At 41.0% G+C, this 19,535-nt stretch overlaps 2 protein-coding genes across 2 annotated transcripts; both read left to right on the plus strand.

Moving 5' to 3' along the window:
* Positions 1 to 344: 344 nt before the first annotated feature.
* On the plus strand, positions 345 to 8,829 carry ctdspl3 (CTD (carboxy-terminal domain, RNA polymerase II, polypeptide A) small phosphatase like 3). Its single transcript, XM_023426480.2, has 11 exons — positions 345 to 631; positions 2,642 to 2,765; positions 2,901 to 3,041; positions 3,886 to 4,000; positions 4,104 to 4,215; positions 4,907 to 4,993; positions 5,418 to 5,480; positions 5,864 to 5,943; positions 7,192 to 7,318; positions 7,971 to 8,066; positions 8,328 to 8,829. The coding sequence occupies exons 1-11, from the start codon at positions 503 to 505 to the stop codon at positions 8,391 to 8,393; spliced, it is 1,140 nt and encodes a 379-aa protein (XP_023282248.1). The 5' UTR covers positions 345 to 502; the 3' UTR covers positions 8,394 to 8,829.
* Positions 8,830 to 11,010: 2,181 nt separating this feature from the next.
* On the plus strand, positions 11,011 to 19,324 carry LOC111669977 (uncharacterized). Its single transcript, XM_023426494.2, has 5 exons — positions 11,011 to 11,136; positions 14,220 to 14,504; positions 16,199 to 16,765; positions 17,366 to 17,579; positions 18,873 to 19,324. Exons 2-5 carry the CDS (start codon positions 14,231 to 14,233, stop codon positions 19,126 to 19,128), a joined length of 1,311 nt encoding a protein of 436 aa, XP_023282262.1. The 5' UTR covers positions 11,011 to 11,136; positions 14,220 to 14,230; the 3' UTR covers positions 19,129 to 19,324.
* The last annotated feature ends 211 nt before the right edge of the window (positions 19,325 to 19,535 follow it).

Genomic DNA, 19,535 nt, shown 5'->3' on the forward strand with positions numbered 1-19,535 from the left:
CCCCGAGCCCACCTCACCCCGTTTTTCTCGTTTCGACCTAGATTTTATCCAGTATTAAACTGTTTTTTCCTGACATGTTTTTAAATTTTTTTTAACAGTTTTGAGGGGAACTATCTTTTAACATAAGGTTTCTGTGTTTCTCTAGAATAAATGAGCATTCTCCTGCCTTATATAGCCAAACAGATACAAACATTACTTGTTCTACAGCCCTGCAACGTGACTAGCGTCTCACGTTGACGCTGGAGTTTTCTGAAGCACCGCCCAATAACAGCGTCCGCAGTGATGAACCTATCGCACCCCGGCAGATTTAAAACCACACAGAGTGATTCGAGAAGACACGGGGCTGAGCGGGGCGGGCGGAGCTACATCGACTCTCAGTAAGCTACTGTTTACAGACTGGTGGGAGTAGAAAAAGAAAAGCCAACCATCTAAACTAAAGCGACCAGCCTACTGTGGAGGAGTTTGTGTTTACATGTCTACAAGTCTCATATGAAGAAGAAAAATGAAACTCAGGTCTCAAAAAACGGTTACAGCTTGTTTGGAGACGCCGAGGAGAAACCGCCGCCCGTCCACCAAAGCGACGCCGAGAGGAAAGCGCCTATCGGTGACCGAAAGCCCGCTTCAAAACAAGGTAACTCATTTCCGTTTGCGACGATTATTTTGTAATATCCTTGTGATTGCTCCGTAAGTGTCCGTGGTATCGGTCCTCGTCGTGTTTAGTCACAGTTTCGGCCGTTGGGGGTGTTAGCCTAACGTGTTCCCATAACAAAATAGTAGGCGCTAACGTTAGCTCTTCGTGGTTGTGATGAAGCTGTATCCGGACGATAGGTGGTGATCTTCTTCACTAATGGCTCCTCTTTCCTCTCTTGTTTTATGAGTATCTGAAACAGCTGAGATGTAGGTAGTTATGAGGAGGGGCAATGTTCGTTGTTTTCTTCCTATGGACCCCCATGAGCTGTGTCCTTGAATAAAGATTGAATTGAAAAGAAAGTCTGACCAGCAAAGAGGACCGAAGAATGTCTTCCGTATTTCTTAGCACAGTCTCCTTACTTCTGCTGAATTGCTTAAAAAGTGATTAATTTATAAAATTGGTGGGTTGGTGGACTTTTATGTCTAATTTGACAATTATATTTCTAATTTTTTTTTATCATAATTTGCACCTCTGTATGTTGCTCTGTACCTAGGTGGAGGTGATGGTCAATTAATGAATTCGAGTTACATTGTCACCTTATAGTCTCAGTTTTGGGGCTAAAAATCTGCACAAGACAAATACTGTAAACGTATTTTCTTAATTTTAGGGGAGAACAATATATTGGACAAAGTAAACCAGTCGTACATATGCAGTCCAGTGTTTCGCAAATGTTGAAGATTTACTTGTGGAGGTGGGTGGCAGGGCGTAGGATTGATGTGCATAGAGAAGCTCATGCAGTTTAAAGGGGGAGAGTGTAAGCCAGGTTATTTTCTTGAAATACAATTTACAGAAGTCCCCTGAACGCCCCACATGCAAGTTATTGGTAGACCCCAACTAGTCCCCACTCAAGACTTGTGTGGCCAAAAATTAGTTAGTTTGAAAAAAGTGATGCAGGGGGTTCTTTTGTAAGATTTACCCAAACTGTACCCTGGTGATTTATTCTAACTGGGCCCAAGTAGAGCCTATACACGGGAAGCGCTGCAGTTGGTGAATGTTTTAAGTCCTTTAGGCTCTGCCAGTGTTTATGGCTACATCCCTGTATGCGATTGTGAGGTCGAGAATATAGAGCACTGTGACCTGGAGTCTGACGGAGGATTAAACAGACCAGTTACATGTGAGAGAGGGTCCCAGTAAAAGTAGGTCACATGGACACATGCATGCAGACTGTTTGCACTTTGACATGAGCAATGTATACTTGCTCTCCATGGTAGATTGATTTATAGGCTTCCATGTTGGCTTTGTCCTTTAGTGTGACTGCTGCAGGGTTAAAGGGAAAAACTAAGCAAATCACAACAAATACATATCATATCATATAAGACTGAGACACAGCCTCAGTTGCTGCTGTTTTATTTGCCAAATAAGGACAAAAGCAAACCTACCTTGTGCATCCTTTCTTTACAGCAGACATGTCTGAAATGGTTAGCTGGTGCAGTCTTTTGTCTTTTGCGCATCTGTTTTGCATTTAAATAATAGCACAATCACAAGTTGTGGTGAAATCGTACGACTTCAGTCAGCATGCTGTCCTGGACAAAAGACCTCCTCTGGGCAACATTTGTGGTGGTGTTTGGTGTTTTGGTCTGAAAACATCTAAACAGTCACATTTTGTAGTTTTCATGAGTTTGAAGTCACAGTTTGAAACCAGACCTGAATATGATTTGAATTATACCTCAGCAGGGACGTGGAAACAAGCGCCTTTCTCGAAACTAACAGCTGTATGTAGTTTCAAAATGGGGTTTTGGTTTGATTGAGCTTGAACGTTTTCTTAGTGTTAAAAGCTGTGTGAACATTCAGTGATTTCACTTTCTGACTTACAGTACCTGATTCTTCTATGAGCAACAACACATAATAACAGTCTATTACTATATTTTGATGTTCCAATAGATAATGTTTTATAAATACTGCCCATCTCTAATTTTATGACTATATCTTTTTATCTCTTTATCTCTGTAGGTTGAAGAGACTTTGGATAATGACTCCCACCACTCTGATGATGAAGTTCCCACAATGACGAGGCGACCACTGCCTTGTGGCCGGCCAAGGAAGAGAGCCATCGCTGTCGATGACAGAGAAACAGGTATGTTTGGCAGCATCTAGTTATTCTCAAGGATGGGTTTTATTTAATCGAACCATTTCTTTTTTTCTGAGTTCCTCATGCCGTTTCCTGCGCTTGTTTTTGTGTTTTCTGACTGGTCCTCTTCTTGTGGTCTAGATTTGGCCTTCAAGACTCCGATCAGGCCCATCATGCGCCATGAGCGCATACTATCAGAGATTGACCCAGGGTCTCCTTGCAACTCAACAGCCAGAAACATCTACTCGCCCATCGTGCGTTTCCTCACACCCAGCAAAGAGAGTGAGTGCAGCTACTGAGCCATAGAGAAGGACTTTAAACAATCTGTACTACATGAATGCAGGATCTCAAAAAGATTGTTTTGTGGGACATTAGAAATGCACTCAATGCTTCCACTGCTCTTTCATCCACTTTGGGAGATATCCATCCCTGCTCAGCGTGTTTTCTTTCACTGTGATGGAAGTGACTGGGGGCCTAAACTCACTTACTAACCAGTATCTTTCTGGTGGCTTGTGGTAAATTCCCACCCTCCATGCATTAAATGGAAAAAGCAACGTGAGCCTCTTGAACTGCTCGACAGACATTAATGTGGTGAGCTAGCAGTTGGTATTTATTTCTTTTGGTGAAGGACTCATTGTCCTTTTTTTTTTTTATAAGAACCAGCATGAGTCATTGTGAAAAAGTTGTTGTCACTCTGAAAACAATGTTGATGCTGTAAACAGCTTTTATAAATGATTCTCACTGTTTTGTGCACTGAGAGGCTCCAAACGCTTTGGTCACAGTTTTGATAATATTACGTTTTGGTGTGTTATTGTTAATAGCAAAGCATCTGTTAACACTGAGAACAGACAGGGAGCAAAGTACTGAAGAGCTTCCCATCATTTAATAATTTATACATGAAGTTCATCAAGTAATTCAAACTTCTGGCAGTTTCACATTCATTTCTTTCCACTTGTGTAGAGCTATTGTTAATTTAAGAAAATCCGCCTCTCATGGGAACAAAGGAAGGGTGGAAATCCCATTGAATGGCAGGGCCAGAGTATTAGGATTCCATGCTTGCTCAGAGATTAACAGGCTTGTGTTTCTCACAGTTTGTATGTGTTTTGTTTTGTTTTTTTCTGTCCAGATATGAAGTGTCCAGGTAGTGGAACCAATGTGTTGATGAGCCCAGAACAAGGTGTATTTGGTTATGGCTCCATCGACCTTCTGGTTGGAGACGAGGAAGATGACGTCTTCAATCCGTGAGTACATCCATCGTCTTCTGCTGTTGGCGTCACTTCATCCCATGAAATTGTTTATGTCCATTTGTATTTCTGTTTCCAAGACCATTATTTTCTTTTCTAGATTTACCTTCATCAAGAACATACCGTCGCAGTCTCAGCATTCCCGACCTCGACTTAGAGATATTCCCCCCAAGACCAGGAGCACGCCAGAGGCCACGCTGGTGGTCGACCTGGTGAGTTCATGCCTCTGTGGCTTCCTGCACTCGGGACATGGGCACAACAATTCAAATACATGAATATCCACCACATGTTCTTGATGAGTGAACTGATTAGCTTACTCAGTTGTCCTTAAGTTGGTTCAGTTGTTGTTTCTGTCACTTTTTTTTGCATGGCAACTACTGTTCTAGAGCATATATAAATGCACAGTACCGCATCGGTACTCAGCATCGACCATTACACAAGTTCAGGTATCCCAGTAGGTATCAGTAAGGATTGCATTGCAGTGGGTTGGATGTAGAGCAATGAAGTGGGTTGGATGTAGAGCAATGAAGAGAGGTCTTATATCAGCCAGCAGCAACTGAAATCCACACCAATTGTGGCAGAGCAACTTCTTCAGAGTCTACATGTTTTTGCCAAAAAGTACCTTGTCATAAGGGCTTAACATGTATTACATCATACACATGCTGCACCACGGTAGCTGCACATTGTTTTCCTGACCTAGGCTCAAACACAGTGGCTGTTTTGTTTTTGTCCATCTGCCTTGAATTTAGCCTTTTTGCTTCAGATGATCTTATTTTCTGTTGCTTAATTCAGAGATTATGGTAACTTGTGTTAACTGGTATGGATGTATGGATGATGCCAAAATCAGAAAGCAGTATCAAAAAACTAAAATAAACCAAGTTGGATTGATTCATGTCCTTCCAGGAGGAGACCCTGATGTTCAGCTCTCTGAACGTGATCGAAAACGCAGAGTTCACCTTCCACACAGCTTTCCAGGACCATCAGTACAAGGTGAGTGCTCACTGCACGCTGCCGCTCACAAACCTGTCTTTAAAGTCGAAGCACACTGAGCAAATGATTGCTGTCTGTTTGTAGTTTTCTGCCTAAATCCTGATAAAAACCACCCATGTAAAATGTTAAAACGCCTCATCTCAGCTCTGATAACACAGAAGTATTAGTAATGTGTTTTATCTTCAGTGTTATTAATGTGCATTTATCAGCTTTGGTGTTACGCTGTGCCAATGATCCTGAGAAACGCAATTTTATATTGTTTTTTGGTTTTTAAAAAAAATAAAAATAAGAAAAGCAACACAAACTGAGATGATGTAAAATGCTCTGTCAACAATAGGGTTAGATAGTTCAATTGGAACTGAGGAAGGAATACATATTAAGTTGTTTGTTCATTCATTCTTTCATCCTCCCTTGTTCTCAATAGGTGCACATGGTCCTACGACCACATGTGAAAGAGTTTCTGCAGTCCATGGCAAAAATCTATGAGGTATGTGTTAATCTGATATGAAATTAAGTTGTCTGGTCATTTATTGGTACAGTTGGCCATAGATGAGTGTCGTCTACAGAACAGTCTGTTTGTTTTCAGTGATATTCACCAATGAAAGTTTTATTCTGCAAAGTTTGAACTTTAAATATTGAAGGCTTTTCTGATGAACAGATGGTTTTCAGATCCTATACTCACACAGATACTTATTTTATACCTCTCCCTTTATTTTAATTTAATTCAACCACTTTAATTCCATCGTTATCTTACTTGTCTTTGTATATGAAAATAAATCGAACGATATGTAGGTTTCACGGTGTTCTGATGCCCGTTGAGTTCTGGTTTATATGGAATTGGTTCCAGCTGCTGTTTGTGTTCTGTTCCAGCTGTTTGTTTACACATGTGCAAAGAAGGAATATGCTGAGAAGATACTGGACATCCTGGACCCGCAGAGGAAACTGTTTCGGTATGTCTCCCTGACGTCTCCCTAAACTCTTTGCTTGACCACAGAGACTCGCACCCTCTCAGGTTTAGACTCTGCTGCCGACCCGTCTGTGACCAGCGGACTGACTCCTGGACGCTGCTCAGGAGCGTCACACGGTCTGTTTGTGGTGTGACCATTAGTTATTCGCTCTCAGTGTTCTCGTGTTAGGATTTAGTTGACTGTCTTCCAGAGTGAATTAGAGAGTACAGATGTGGCCACGTCATATGGTGAGGGCAGTATAAATTAGTTTTCCATTTGGCCTCAGGTGGTATAAACACAGCTGCTACTTTATCATCTAATCCTGGTCAGGACCCCACTTCGCCCCCAGAACTGCCTGAATTCTTCATGGCATTGATTCAACAAGGTGCTGGAGACATTCCTTTAAGATTCTGCTCCGTGTTGATATAATAGCATCACACAAGCATGACCCAATCTGCCTGTTATCTTATTTACCTTCTCTCCTCAACACAGCGATTCCATCTGCAGACCTGCCGCTCACAGGGTGTGTTTTGTTTTTTTCATCCTGAATAAACTGTAGAGACTGGTGTGTGTGAAACTCCCAGGAGATCAGCGGTTTCAGAAATACTCAAACCAGTACCAGCAATCCTGCCATGCTCACTGAGATCACTTTTTGTCCACATTCAGATGTTTGGTTTTAGCAACAAATTAACCCCTTGGTATTTGCTTTTATACATTGAGTTACTTCCATGTAATTGATTGGTGTTTCTAATAAGGTCACTTACAAGTATGTAAAGGTAAATAGTTGCATATCAGAAAACTGGAAGAGTGAGACTGATACAGAGCCACAGGCCCAGGCCAAATTTAGAAAAAGGTACGTCGCTGTTTGCAACCTCTCCTTCTACAAACCAACGAGCCTAAAATCTATAATTTGCATTTGCAGTCTTCAAGTGTATCATAAGATATTCATTAAGACACTTTCACTTACCATGTTTAATTAAATTGATTCATTTTTAGGCACACGTTAATTACTGAAAATGCAAAGCTATGAGATCCTAATCACTGCTGAATCAAATGAACGTATTGTATTCACACAAATGTGGACAGTGTACGTACATACATATGGTATTGTCTGATAGGGAGAGAGATCCACGCCTCCTCGTCAGAGTGTTGCAGCCCCAGACATCGGCTACTTCCATATAAGTCAAAGACACACTTGGTTCACAGAAACAGGCGTAAATGTTTTTAACACTTTACTGTTTTTCCTTGTAGACATCGTCTGTATCAGGACGAATGTTCCTGCGTCCTCGGCCACTACATCAAAGATCTCAGCCACCTGGGGAGGGATCTCACCAAGACGGTGGTTCTGGACAACGCGCCGCACACATACCCGTACCATGTAAGCACTGTTTAGCTTTGGTTTCACATGTCATCTTAAAATCTAGTGCTGTGTCATTTCCATTGATTTTTGGGGCTGCAGATGGTCTATAGTTTTGTGATTATCAGCAAATCCCAGTAAAAGACCAGCGACGTGTTTGTCCGTCTCTCTCTGATTTCCACTCAGACTCGAGCCCACTGGTTCTTACTGAAGATGTAAATGTTAAAAAAGAAATTAATGGGTTATTTCTGAAAAGAGCTTAACAATGAATGTTTAAACTCAAACTCAAACTGGACTGAAAACAGCATTTGTTGGGAACAGTGTTCAACTCACATAATTGAGTATTTACAGCAGCAGGACAATTTATTGTTTTGGTTTACTGATGTGTTTTTAATTGTGTTTGAACTACAGGGGAGCTCTATAAGAGGAATAAGATCTATAAGGTTTTAGATAGACAGTATTTGTTAGTCGATCGATTCAGCGTTGGTTTTGGTCTTTGCAAATGTTTGTTGACAAAATATAGAATATCACCAAACTTGCACTTAAATAACATTGAAAATATTATTGATGAGTTTTTGAAGTAGAATTCATCCATACTAGATCTCCAGCAATCGTATCATCGCACAGCTGCACAATGAAAACGGCTAACTTAGGGTTTTTGTTGTTTTCATAGCTGATGAACACAATACCCATCAAGAGCTGGTCCGGAGAGTCAGCGGACAGAGAACTACAGAAACTCATCCCGTACATGGAGAAACTGTCTGCAGCGGTACGTCTGTCATATTATCAGCTTGTGTTTATTTCATGTTTGTTTCACACCTGGTTAGTAACAGAAACTAGCGGCTGTATCCTACAGTCCCCCCCCCCCGTGTGGACGAATGAGAATTACTCCAGCAGCTGGTCGGTTTCTCAGAGTATAACCAGTCAGTTCAGAATAAAACAGCTGGTTATCTGCAGCAGCATCTGCCCGCTGTCTTTCCTCCCCCGGTTTCATCGTTCTGTCCGAATATCTCCTGCTGTGTTTTTTCAGGAGGATTTTCGGGAGGTGCTGAAGAAGAGGAAGGATCACTTCCACAGGCTGCTGTCAGAGGACTGACAGGATTCTCCCCCACCTCATCCCTCACTTTAACTACTTAACGTGACTTTCGCAGCTCATGTTTGCTTTCTTTTTTGCTTTGGCTAAAAAAGCAGAATCCAGTTGGAATTGGCTAACCTGAAGCCCGTTGTGTTGTGGCGGACCTGCCTGCCCTCCTCCGTCCTCCCTGATGACTTAAAAGGCAGGCAGATCGGTATTTCAAACATGCTGCCGGTCGTTCGTCACCTAAACCCCCCTTTCTCCAGGACTCATTCCACAGGGCAATAACCTGCTACCCAGTGTTTGTGTATATTTACATGACAAAACTTGAAATATGTTGTTTATAGTCATAATTTTTTATTTATTGATTATATTGCTAATCAAAAGCTGTTTTCTCTGTATATTTTAGATATGCTTTTTTAATGCAATAAAATTACCCGATATATGGGAAAATAAAGCTCTTCTGTCAATCATTTTTGGTTTTACTTTGACCAGATTTTGTGTGTGTGTGTGTGTGTTGTGTTTCAGCTCTGTGGCCTGATACTAAGTTAAATGCTGGAGCGTTGAAGTGTGTGAGATGAGTGATTTGTCATGAAAGCTGCTGCAGATCAGACTGAGGAGGAGGAGGTTAAAGTGAACAGCTGTTAATGCCGTCAGTGAGGTAACAGTGATAGGACAGAATGAAGCTGCACATCTGTGTCATCCTGTGTTAAAATCATGACTTTATAGATTCCACACATCCCCTTATTCTGGTGGGTTTTTATCAAATTGATGAATTGTAGTGAGACATTAGCGACGTTTTTATCTTCTGTGGGTTTCTAGCTCCCCTTCTGTGGTGTCACAACTGTGGTGTTAACTGCTGGCTTCTTTTGATTTCTGGAAAAAAAAAAAAAACATTCCTGCTGTTCAAACAAAGCTCATCACTTCCTGAGCAGCAGGAAAGCAGAAGTTCAGAAGAGCAAATGGAAAACTTTGGGAAATATGGTGGAATCACTGTTGTGTTATAGCAGTCAGAGGGTGAGTGAAACTGTATTAATGTAGGAGTGTCACCATCACATTGCACATTTTCCTTTTTAATGTACTGTATATTCAGATTGTTGTCACCATACTGGGATCTAAACTTATCTATGGCATGTCAGGTTCTCTACAAACAGCTGAATATGAGGAAGTATCAGTTGTTGCTGAGGAAAAAGTTCCCACAAGGCTAATTATTTGTATTTGATTATAAATATGAACTACGTCTTGAAAGAATAATAGAGAAATGCCAAAGTTAAACTGTGAAGCTTGATAATGCTTAATTTTACTGGTCTGAAAGTTCTAATTTATTTCCAGATAATGTAAGAAGTTTCCTGGAAAAGAAGTTGTACAATTTGGATCTGGTTACAAATAAAACAGTGATCACTTGGCACATTTCAGTTTTCTCTAAACGCAGAACATGAACAACCTCAAGACTTTTATTCAGAGGATAACAGGCGAATTAAACATGAAATGTGTCTACAAACAAATAATTCAGGAGAAATGAAGAATAAAGTTTCCAATTACAAATGAGCAGGTGATACATTTTCACTGGGGTTTAAATGGAACAATTTCTTTGATGGAAATTCATCTGGAAATCAGCAACAACCTCAGCACAACTAACTGAACTAAAACAACAGTGTCAGAGCTTTGTCTCTTATTTTCCCTCTAATTAACCAAATGTCTTTTTCCAAGGAATTATTAGGAAACAACAGACCTAAATTTCCAGTTAATGAAGGTTTAGACTATGACTGAAAATAGTGGGGGAAAAAAATCAAATAGAAATACAAAGAGTCCAAAACAAATATATTGACTTTAACAGTGATATAAAGCAGAAAAACAAGACCTCCTCACATTTAAGAAGCTCAAGCAAACAAGTTTTTGTCATTTGTGCTTCAGAAATAACTTACTTAACATCAAGCAGTTATCAAAAAATGTTGAGGAATAATAGTCTGTTGATCATTTTCTGATGCTGCAGCTAAAAAACAAAACGAAACATGATACAACAGGAATATTGGAGACCATCAGATAAAACAAAATATCAGACTCTCTGGGTTCTAGGAGCATATATATATATATATATATATATATACACACACTCACACACACACACACACACACACATATATGGGCCTGTATATATAAATGAGTCAGTGCTAAAGAAAATAAAGAGTGGATCCACATTTAGTGTGTTTTTACAAAATACAAAAGCACAATAAGAAACTCCCCGTGAACATCTTGAGTCTGCGGTTCCTCATAATGATACTATGGTGATAAATACAGGACTTAATCCAGTGAAGTCACAGTAGCTGCACACTATCGGTCTGTGTATGAATATTAGAGGAGTGCTGCAGTTTAGTTCCAGTGTAAATGTTTACGGCGCTGTTTAGATAAACTCGTGTTTGTGATGTTATTGTTAATGTTGAATTTAAAGGTAAACTGAACGTGAGTTGCCCCCCCCCCCCCCCCCCCCCCCGCTCTTGCTGCTGCTCCTCTGGTTTTATTTGCTCCATATGGTGTTTGACATGGTACCCGGGAAGAAAAAAAAAAAACTCCTGTGTGGGCGGAGGAAAAGCCTAGTATTTTGTCCGTCCTGAAATTTGATTCAGAAGTTCAGGATCCTGGAAGACAAAAAGCAAACGGAGGGGGAGGGAAGAAAGGCAGACACGGACTGAGGGGTTTTCTTTTTTTTTTTTTTTGACTGCGAGAAGAGTAAACTCACCAAATACTCTGCAGCCTCCGACAAAAAGTAAGTTCATTTATACCAGTAATCTCTCTTTCCATAAACGCATTTAATGGAGCCAAATGAATTCCCATTTCTCTCTGAGGTGTAACAGTGAACTGCTGTAATTGCTGCTGAATGGCCACAAAATATGAGATTAGTGCTTCAGAATGACTCGTGTGTCCTTTACGCACAGATTCGTGCGGACTCTGGCGCGTTTGGGTTTTATTTTATTTATTTATCACCAAATTAAGCATTGCCTGCAACCCGTTTGCTGAGAGAGCAGACTTCATTTGCTCTGAGGAAGAGGTATTTAAAAGTTTTTCTTTGAGAGAGTTGCTCAGCTGCAGGGGAAAAGTTATTTTTCAGCGGAGAGTAAAAAAGCACATTGCCCCCCTACGCGCGTTTCCACATCCACGCCAGCTCCGAGAACCAGCGAGATTTACTCCCCTCCGAGTCCTAATTGCGCTCTATACATGGTAAAGTCCTCATTGTTTGGAGAAAGATCCTCGCCGCAGATTTTTGCGTGCGCCACAGCCGGATGTGCGCCAAAAAAAAAAAATCCAGGAGAAAATGCCCCAAATTCAGTCTGCAGATGTTAATAAGAGGCTCTAAAAAATCAACACATTGTTCAAATAGCGGCAGAGCAACAAAGGCGCGTCTTTGGTGTTATTTAACTCTCACTCCTCAGAGGCTTTTGTCCATATCGACGTGCAATTAGCGCGTTTTTATGGCAGAAGAAGGATTCTGATCCTTGTACCAGGCTGTAAAAATATTACATTACGAGTAAAAGTCTTGCATTCAAAATTATAATTAAATAAGTGTGCATAGGTACTGGCAACAAAATGTATATCAAGTAGAAAAAGTATCATTATGCAGAGTGAACCTGTCTGTGTTCGCATCATTAGTGTTGTAGGAGGTCAAAGTGAAGCTGTATTTATCAGCTTCATACACTGTTTGGTATAACAATGGATTCTGTATTCATAAAGTGATGGCATGCTTTGTTTTTAAAATCCAATCTGAAAGTAATAGCAGCTCTTATATAACCGAGTAAAAAGTGCAACATTTCCTCCTGAAAGGTAAAAAAGAAAAAGAAAAAGAAAATTGTACTTAAGTGCAGTACTCCAATAAATGTATTTAGATACTTTCCACCTCTGCAAACTGTCTGTGACTCTCCGTAGTGATTTTATTGTTAATTACCCTCTAGATTAAATTCGACTTTTAGGTATTTCATTATATGTATTTCAGAGTTATATATATATATATATATATATAACTGTGTATCTGTCCTGGTACCAACCTAATCCTGCTATGTGTTATGTCTGATCATAATTCATAATATCTGCAAGCTACTGAATATGCTATCACAGTAGTATTTTTTTGTTGAATATTAGGCACTTTCACCTCTTGAAGCCTTTAAAATATTCAAAATCACTTACAAAATGGAAACTTTCAACTCTTCAGGGTTCTGCAAAACCTTAAAATAGGTGAAAAAATTTTAAAAAGCCAGATACTTTCACTGCTACAAGCCACAGCAAAACTGAGGCCATAACCGGAGATAAGGCGTCACAAGCCAAAATGGTTGGGAATCAGTGTGACATTAAGCCAACTACACCTGTGGTGCAAGTGGTGCTCCATCATAACAGCTGCAGCAGCCAAGATTTCAGACACACTGAGATCACAAGTTCAAGTTGCCTCAGCGCAGGCCTACCCCTCCTTTAGGTTTGGATTTTGGATAATTTATTTATTCAGTTGAATTGTCTTTTTCTGTTCATTTTATTGTCCAACATGGAGGTTTAATGCCTTTTAAAAAGAAGTCAGTTCTGATGGAGAAATACTGATTTACTGGAAATGGAAACTACAATGTGTTTGTTGCATCATTTATCAAAACATGACGGGTACAGTACATGATGTTAAAAGGATGGTTTGACATTACGGGATATATGTTTATTCGCTTTCTTGCTGAAAGTAAGACGAGGAGAGTGATATCACTCTCATATTTGTCTGTTAAATATGAAGCTAGAGCCAGGACTCTGTTAGCTTAGCTTAGCATAAAGACTGGAAACAAGGGGAAACAGCTAGCCTGGCTCTGTCCTGTGGCATCAAAAACCTACCACCTCCGGCCTGTCTGAAACCCACAAATGACCAGAGCAGTCACAGAGGATGTGATCTCAGTGTCCTGGCTGCATGGCCAAACCAAGCTGCAGTCTGTTTTGTTAGAGAGGTTAATCAGTCCTATTGCATGTTATTCCTGAATGTTCTCAAAAGTACATTATATTATAATTGAAAAACATTAGAAGAGGCTTCAAGAAAACAAAACATTTTAAATGATACCAACTCAAACCTGCAGAACCAACATCACCTTACAGGAAGATAAACTCTAACATCCTGTCAGTGATGATTATAGTGTGATCACAGACATTAACTCATATCAACATTAATTTCCTTTATTCCCACAAAAAGCCCATTTCCTCACATCAGTTTGACATCACTCCACACAAAGTCCCAGTAAAGTTCTGGTTATAAGGGTTTATTCTTCTTCTTCTCATTCTTTAAATGGAGGTTAAACCATAGTCCTGTCATGGTAAACTTATAGTAAACTGACTGTCAACTTTTTCAAAACAGAGGTTACAAAGTGCTTTACGGGTAGAGGAAAGGGAAAAAATACAAGAAATGATAAAGTGTAAAAGAAAATTAGGAACAATAACAAAGAAAACAAGCAGGTTTTAAGTTAATTCTGAAATACTGAGCTGGCTTCTCCAGCTTCTGTAGTCTTCTTGTTGCCGCTCTGTGATTTTCTGGGTGGAAACCTGGATTTGAATAACTTTGTATTTAAGTTGAGAACAGTTTTCCAAAGTTTTTTTAATAACATTAATTGTTCTGTCAGGGTTCATGTTGATGTGGCACCAGTTACTTGAATAATTGACTCTAATGAAAAGTAAAGATGAAACTCTGGGTTCTACAGAAAGGTGCTTTTTTTTTAAGATGTGTGCAGATCTTCTCTGACACTTGGAGAATAGAGGGGATTTCTCTGCCGCACGTTTCCCTGCTTTGGTGTTTTAAACTGATTTTTCTGGCTTTGTTTCTGGACCTCTTCCTGCTCCTCCCAGGCTGAGTGACTATGAGCACCTCGGGGCTTCAGGCCACTAACCGGCAGAACGTGAAGGAGCTCGACAGCATGAAGGAGTCCATCAGTGACATTATCAACCAGCTCCAGGACATCGACCCGGCCAGGCTGTCCTTCTCCCCCTTCCTGGACCTGGACACTCAGATCTCTTTGGCGCCGGTGTCAGACAGCCCCGAGTCCTCGGTGGAGGAGCTGCACTCGTCCTCCCACTCCGTCTCCGGCTCCCAGCGCTCCCTTGAACCGCCACCAGCAACCAATCAGCCAAAGAGTGAGTTATTACTGCAACTTTTTACTGTCTGTCTGATGGAGCTGTAGGATTTGAGGGGAGGCCAGAGCAAATGATCAAAGTCGGGTTTGAGTCCACACTGGATCCAAAGGGAGTTATGACAGAGTCAGGACTGATTAAAGAGGAACAACAGTTAATAAATAAACAGTGCAGATGTCTCTCTAGTTATGAAAATGAGGTTCAGTAAGAGCTCTGGGTTAAATCAGCATCCATGCCATCAATGCATGAAAGTTTCAAGATCTTTAATTCCTTTCTGCAGGTTTAGATTTTTGGTTGAAGTTGTTTGTAGAGCTGAGGACGACATAACAAATCCGGACGAGGTGGGAAAACATGTTTTTCACTTTTGATTTTGTTTTAATCGATAGAAATAATGCAATGATAATAGCATTCAATACAGATACACTGGAGTATTACCATTGAAAAGCAAGCAGGTGTAATGGTCTACCAAATAGAAAAGGCTTTGATTATTATGTGATTTAAGACTTGAAGTCTAATTTAATGTTTTATTGGTTGCTGTATGATGATTTAAGAGCCACAGTTAGTAAAATATCCATTTCTGATCAGTATTCATGGATGCAAGATTGTGTTTGAGGATGGGAACCTTTTTTTGTGGCAGATTTTTGTTTCTGACAAATGTTCCACTACTGCAACGGTATTTGTGGCGTCTTATTGAGTCCATGTGGACCTGGCACATGCATGTGCATAACACGATAAATAACCAACTGACTAATTTACACAGAAAAAGTTTGAAGTCAAAAAAGACACGAGACAGACAAAGATGTTGAAGAAGTGTTTTAGAGACAGAAGAGCTACTGTCCTCCAGGAGGGAGACCTCATCTATAATCCGAAGTGGGTGAATGTTTGCAACCATTGACAACACAAGTAGCTCATGCTTCAACCTAGAAAACGCTGAGATCTTCAATAGATGTCAACATGGTTGCCTGTAGCAACAGTGAAAACACCAGGGTAAAAGTTACAGCCACAGTTGTTCCATCATAAATGGTTAAAATCAGTGTTGGATTATTTTTGCATTTTGGTTCAAAACCATTTTCTAAATGTGGATTTTTATGAGCTTTTATTTCTGCAGTGAGGGTTGATGTCGATCTGGCCTCTTTCTGCACATTGCAATCAGTCACATGCTTGAGGAAACGTCCCTGCCCTGCCTGTGGCTCTCAGCCCTGAGCCCATTTTTCTCCTTGTGAAGACATACATGTTTGAAATCACAAATACAAAAGGCTCAGTAGTTTCCTAAAACATATGGGCGCTGCACAAAAAAGAACTTGTTCATTCATTTGGGACTATTTTCAGCTGCGGATCAATACACATTTGGTGCCCTAGTGACTGCAGCAGGATGTTGAATGTGGGATTGAAGCAATGAATGAGTTCATCTTAAGGAAGGGACAGAGAAAGAATGAGGCTTTGGCTACACAGAAAAACACTGGTTAGTGGGATCAGTTTATTGCTGGTTTGGGTCTTTTAAAGGTATTTGTTGGCAATAAGATAAATCACACTTTTACAAAGCTCCAAGTAACCCTTCTAAAAGTTTATATGAGGCCCAGGCCTCGTGCTCCACGGTGGACACATAGAAGTGAGGGACTGATTACTGTAAACCTGCAGTTGATTGTTTTCAGTATCTGGTTTTGATGTTGTATTAAAATGTGCTCTGATTTGAACAGGCTCTGCTCCCTGCCACCAGCAGCCCGGAGACGGCCTCCCAGAACAGCCACGAGCAGATCAGACAGAGGAGGGGGAGCTGGATCAAACTCTTTCCAGTCCGATCATCACAGCGCACAATTTGGATGGTGCCACGGAAAACTGCGTCAGCAGTCCAACCCCGGCCTCTCAGGGAGACATTCCCAATGGCACAGACACACCGAGATGGAGTCCAGAATCCACCAATCTGGACTGCACTGTGGACGAGGGACGACCTCTGATAGGCCCGCCGCCGGAGAGCGTGGAGTTGACAGTGTGGAGCTCAGAGGGGCGGGGAGAGACTTGCCAGGCTGCAGAGGAGGCTTCGGATCGGGGACGATGCTGCTGCCGCTGCTGCCGGTGTCAATGCTGTCAGAGCGGCCGCGTTCCCGCCTTCTTCTCAGTCCTGGCCTCTCTTCTGTGTGCAGGCGGGATGCTCTATGCACTCTATTTCTATGTCCCCATTAAACCCCCCGACTGCCCCGACATAGCCAGCCGCGTCATTTTCACCTTCCGCTGCTGCGTGGTGGCAGCCATCCCCATCCTGCTCGGTACGCTTCAAACACCTGCACGCTGACATTCAAAAAGAGCCGGTGTGAGCAACACAAATGAAACATAAAGATTAAGAGAGGATTTGGTTTGTCTGGCCGCCTCGTCTCGGAATGTTTCAATGTCTCCTGTCCCCTTTAATTTCATGCGCTTTCAACCTCAGTGCAGCAGACGTCTTCCCAGGCCTCTGGAGAGAAGCATAATTTCCTTCTCCTGCACATAGCTTTAAATGGAAACTACAATAAGAGGTTGGCTGCCTCCTTTCTCTCCCAGGCTGTGGCCTAATTGTTTCAGAATATTTTAATCACTTCCCAACCAGGGCGACTACAATGAGAGGGCAGGTGGCAAAAACATCCAAAACCAAAGCCTGTGCAGACCATTTTCCTCTCACCTATTTGTCAAGCTGATGTCAGTGAGGAGTATTTGCATGTGGGCCATTCTGCTGGCAGTTGCTGTATTCAAATGAAGGAATTAGAAAAACAAAGTATGCTGTCACATGAGATCAAGTGCAGCTAGGAGTTGCTGAAAGTTGAGAGTTGTTTGTGGAAAAATGGCCCAGATTCAAGATGCTAACTGACTTATTGCTCTTTTATCCCTCTCAGCGATGCTCGTGGGTGCAGCGTGCCAGTTCTGCACCGCTTCCTTCGATCTGCAGGAGTCATTTCCCAGAAGACGTGCGGTTCAGCAGCTGTTTGTCACGGCGTCCTTGGAACAGCTTCTCCTCTATGTCCTCAACCTCGTTGTTATGGCCACTTTACTGCCTCAAGACCAGCTGAAGTTGGTGCCTATACTGGTTGCCATGTTCATCTTTGGAAGGTGAGGCTTAAAAGTGGAACAGAGGGGCATTTTGTAAAAGGTGGCTCAGAAAAGTCAGATGAAAAGTCAGGGGATCACCAGAGTCATTTGGCTTCATCCTTTCAGGACCATAAATATCTGCACAAAATTTCACATCAGTCCATCCAATAGTGGCTGAGATATTTCAATCTGGACCAAAGTGGTGGACTGAGAGACCAACATGGCCATTCCTGCAGCCATGGCTAAAAACAAACACAACCACTGTCATTAACAAAGCCAAAGAGAATTTTGGCAGCATATTGTAGACAGACTGTGACACAAGTAAAGAATAACTCCTCCTCCAAACTCCCAGTTTTTTGCAGCACTCTGCTTGTGTCCAGCCACTGTTCATTCAAGTCCAATATGAATGATGGGAGTTTTGTTTATAAGTGCTAAAATTATTGTACTAGATAGTTATATAACATGCCACATCAAACAGATCTGAAGTTGTTTAAAGACCTTTAGACTGATGTTCTGACCCTCTTGTATTGCTAATTGGTTTCTGGGTGTCTGCTTCTTTAATTTTACTTTATGGGTTTTGTACAGATTAAACAAAATAGATATAATGTGTTAATTAATGAGCTTTAGAGGCCTTCAAAGAGAGCCAGGGTAGCTGTTCTTTGTTCACATTATTTAAGCTAAAATCAGCTAAGATATATTTACCTACATATGAAAATATGACTTTATTTTATTTAAGTGACATTTAACATTGTCTGCATCACAATGCATTTAAAAGCTTTGATATATATATATATATATATATATATATATACACACACACACACACATACAGTATAGTATAACATCTGCATTATTATTAGTACTTTTACTTTTAATACTTTGATTACACTCTCCTGAGTACACTTACATACTTTTACTTAATTAATATTTTCAATTTTTTCATTTGTAAAAGATATTTTACATACAGTATAGCGTTAATACTTTCTCTTAAGTAAAGGACCTGAGTGCTTCCTCCACCACTGGAAGACTCTGTGTTTTAGTTTGGTAGATAGGTTTTAACACTGCAAGTGAAGCCAAGTCTAGAAACTAGCCTGACCTGAGCCAGCGTATTATGGGGGGAGAAGTTTCCATTGTAACTTATGTCAGACTTATTTTAACCTCCTGTATGAAACAAATTTTCCTGACAATGATCCTGATTGACAGGAAGTGAGTTTGGTTTGACTGGTAATCTTGCTTCATCAAACTGTCATCAGACAGGCCGTGATGTTTGAACTTGATCTGATTCCCTGTTTTGGTTTCTTTAATCCTCTACAGGCTTGTTTATTGGGTCAGCCTGAACGTGTGCAGCTCCTGGCGTGGCTTCGGCTCCGGCCTGACTATCTTCCCACTCCTCGCCATGGTGGCTTTGAATCTGTTCCTCATGTACATCCTGAATCTCAAAGCGCCACTTTTTGGCTCTCAGGACGTCCTCTATAATCAGGTCACCCCCTCTTCCTGGTCAGGGGAGACATCACAGAGCCCGAGTGGCAAACCAGGCATCCTACCCACAGACATCCTGGACTCTCAGTGAGAAGGCGAGCCGCGCTTTCTTCTTTCAGAGGAGGAGATCTTTCCAAAAATAGTCCATTCCTGTGGTCTGCAGTTCAGCACAGCTACACACGCTGCCACTATAACCTCCAAGTCTGTGACGGCTTAACTTGTATTTTTGCTCCTCCTATACAGGACTGTCTTTTTTAACCCATAAAGACCCGGACCCATTTCTACTGCAAGGAAAATTAAGGGGGGCATAAAACAGATTAAATAGAGCACATAGAACACATTTCTAAAAAGTTTTTCAAAATTCCGCCACTAGGTGGCAAAGATCTCAAAAGTGACTTAGATGTCACTTTGGTCCTAAAATAGTTAAATTATATGTTAAACCTTAATCTTAATTTGTTTAAAATAAATCAGCCTGAGAATGTATTTCTTTGTCTTTTT

This window comes from Seriola lalandi, unplaced genomic scaffold (genome assembly GCF_002814215.2).
Source record: "Seriola lalandi dorsalis isolate HSWRI2012SDOR001 ecotype SW California unplaced genomic scaffold, Sedor1 jcf7180002054829, whole genome shotgun sequence".
Classification (NCBI taxonomy): Eukaryota; Metazoa; Chordata; class Actinopteri; order Carangiformes; family Carangidae; genus Seriola; species Seriola lalandi.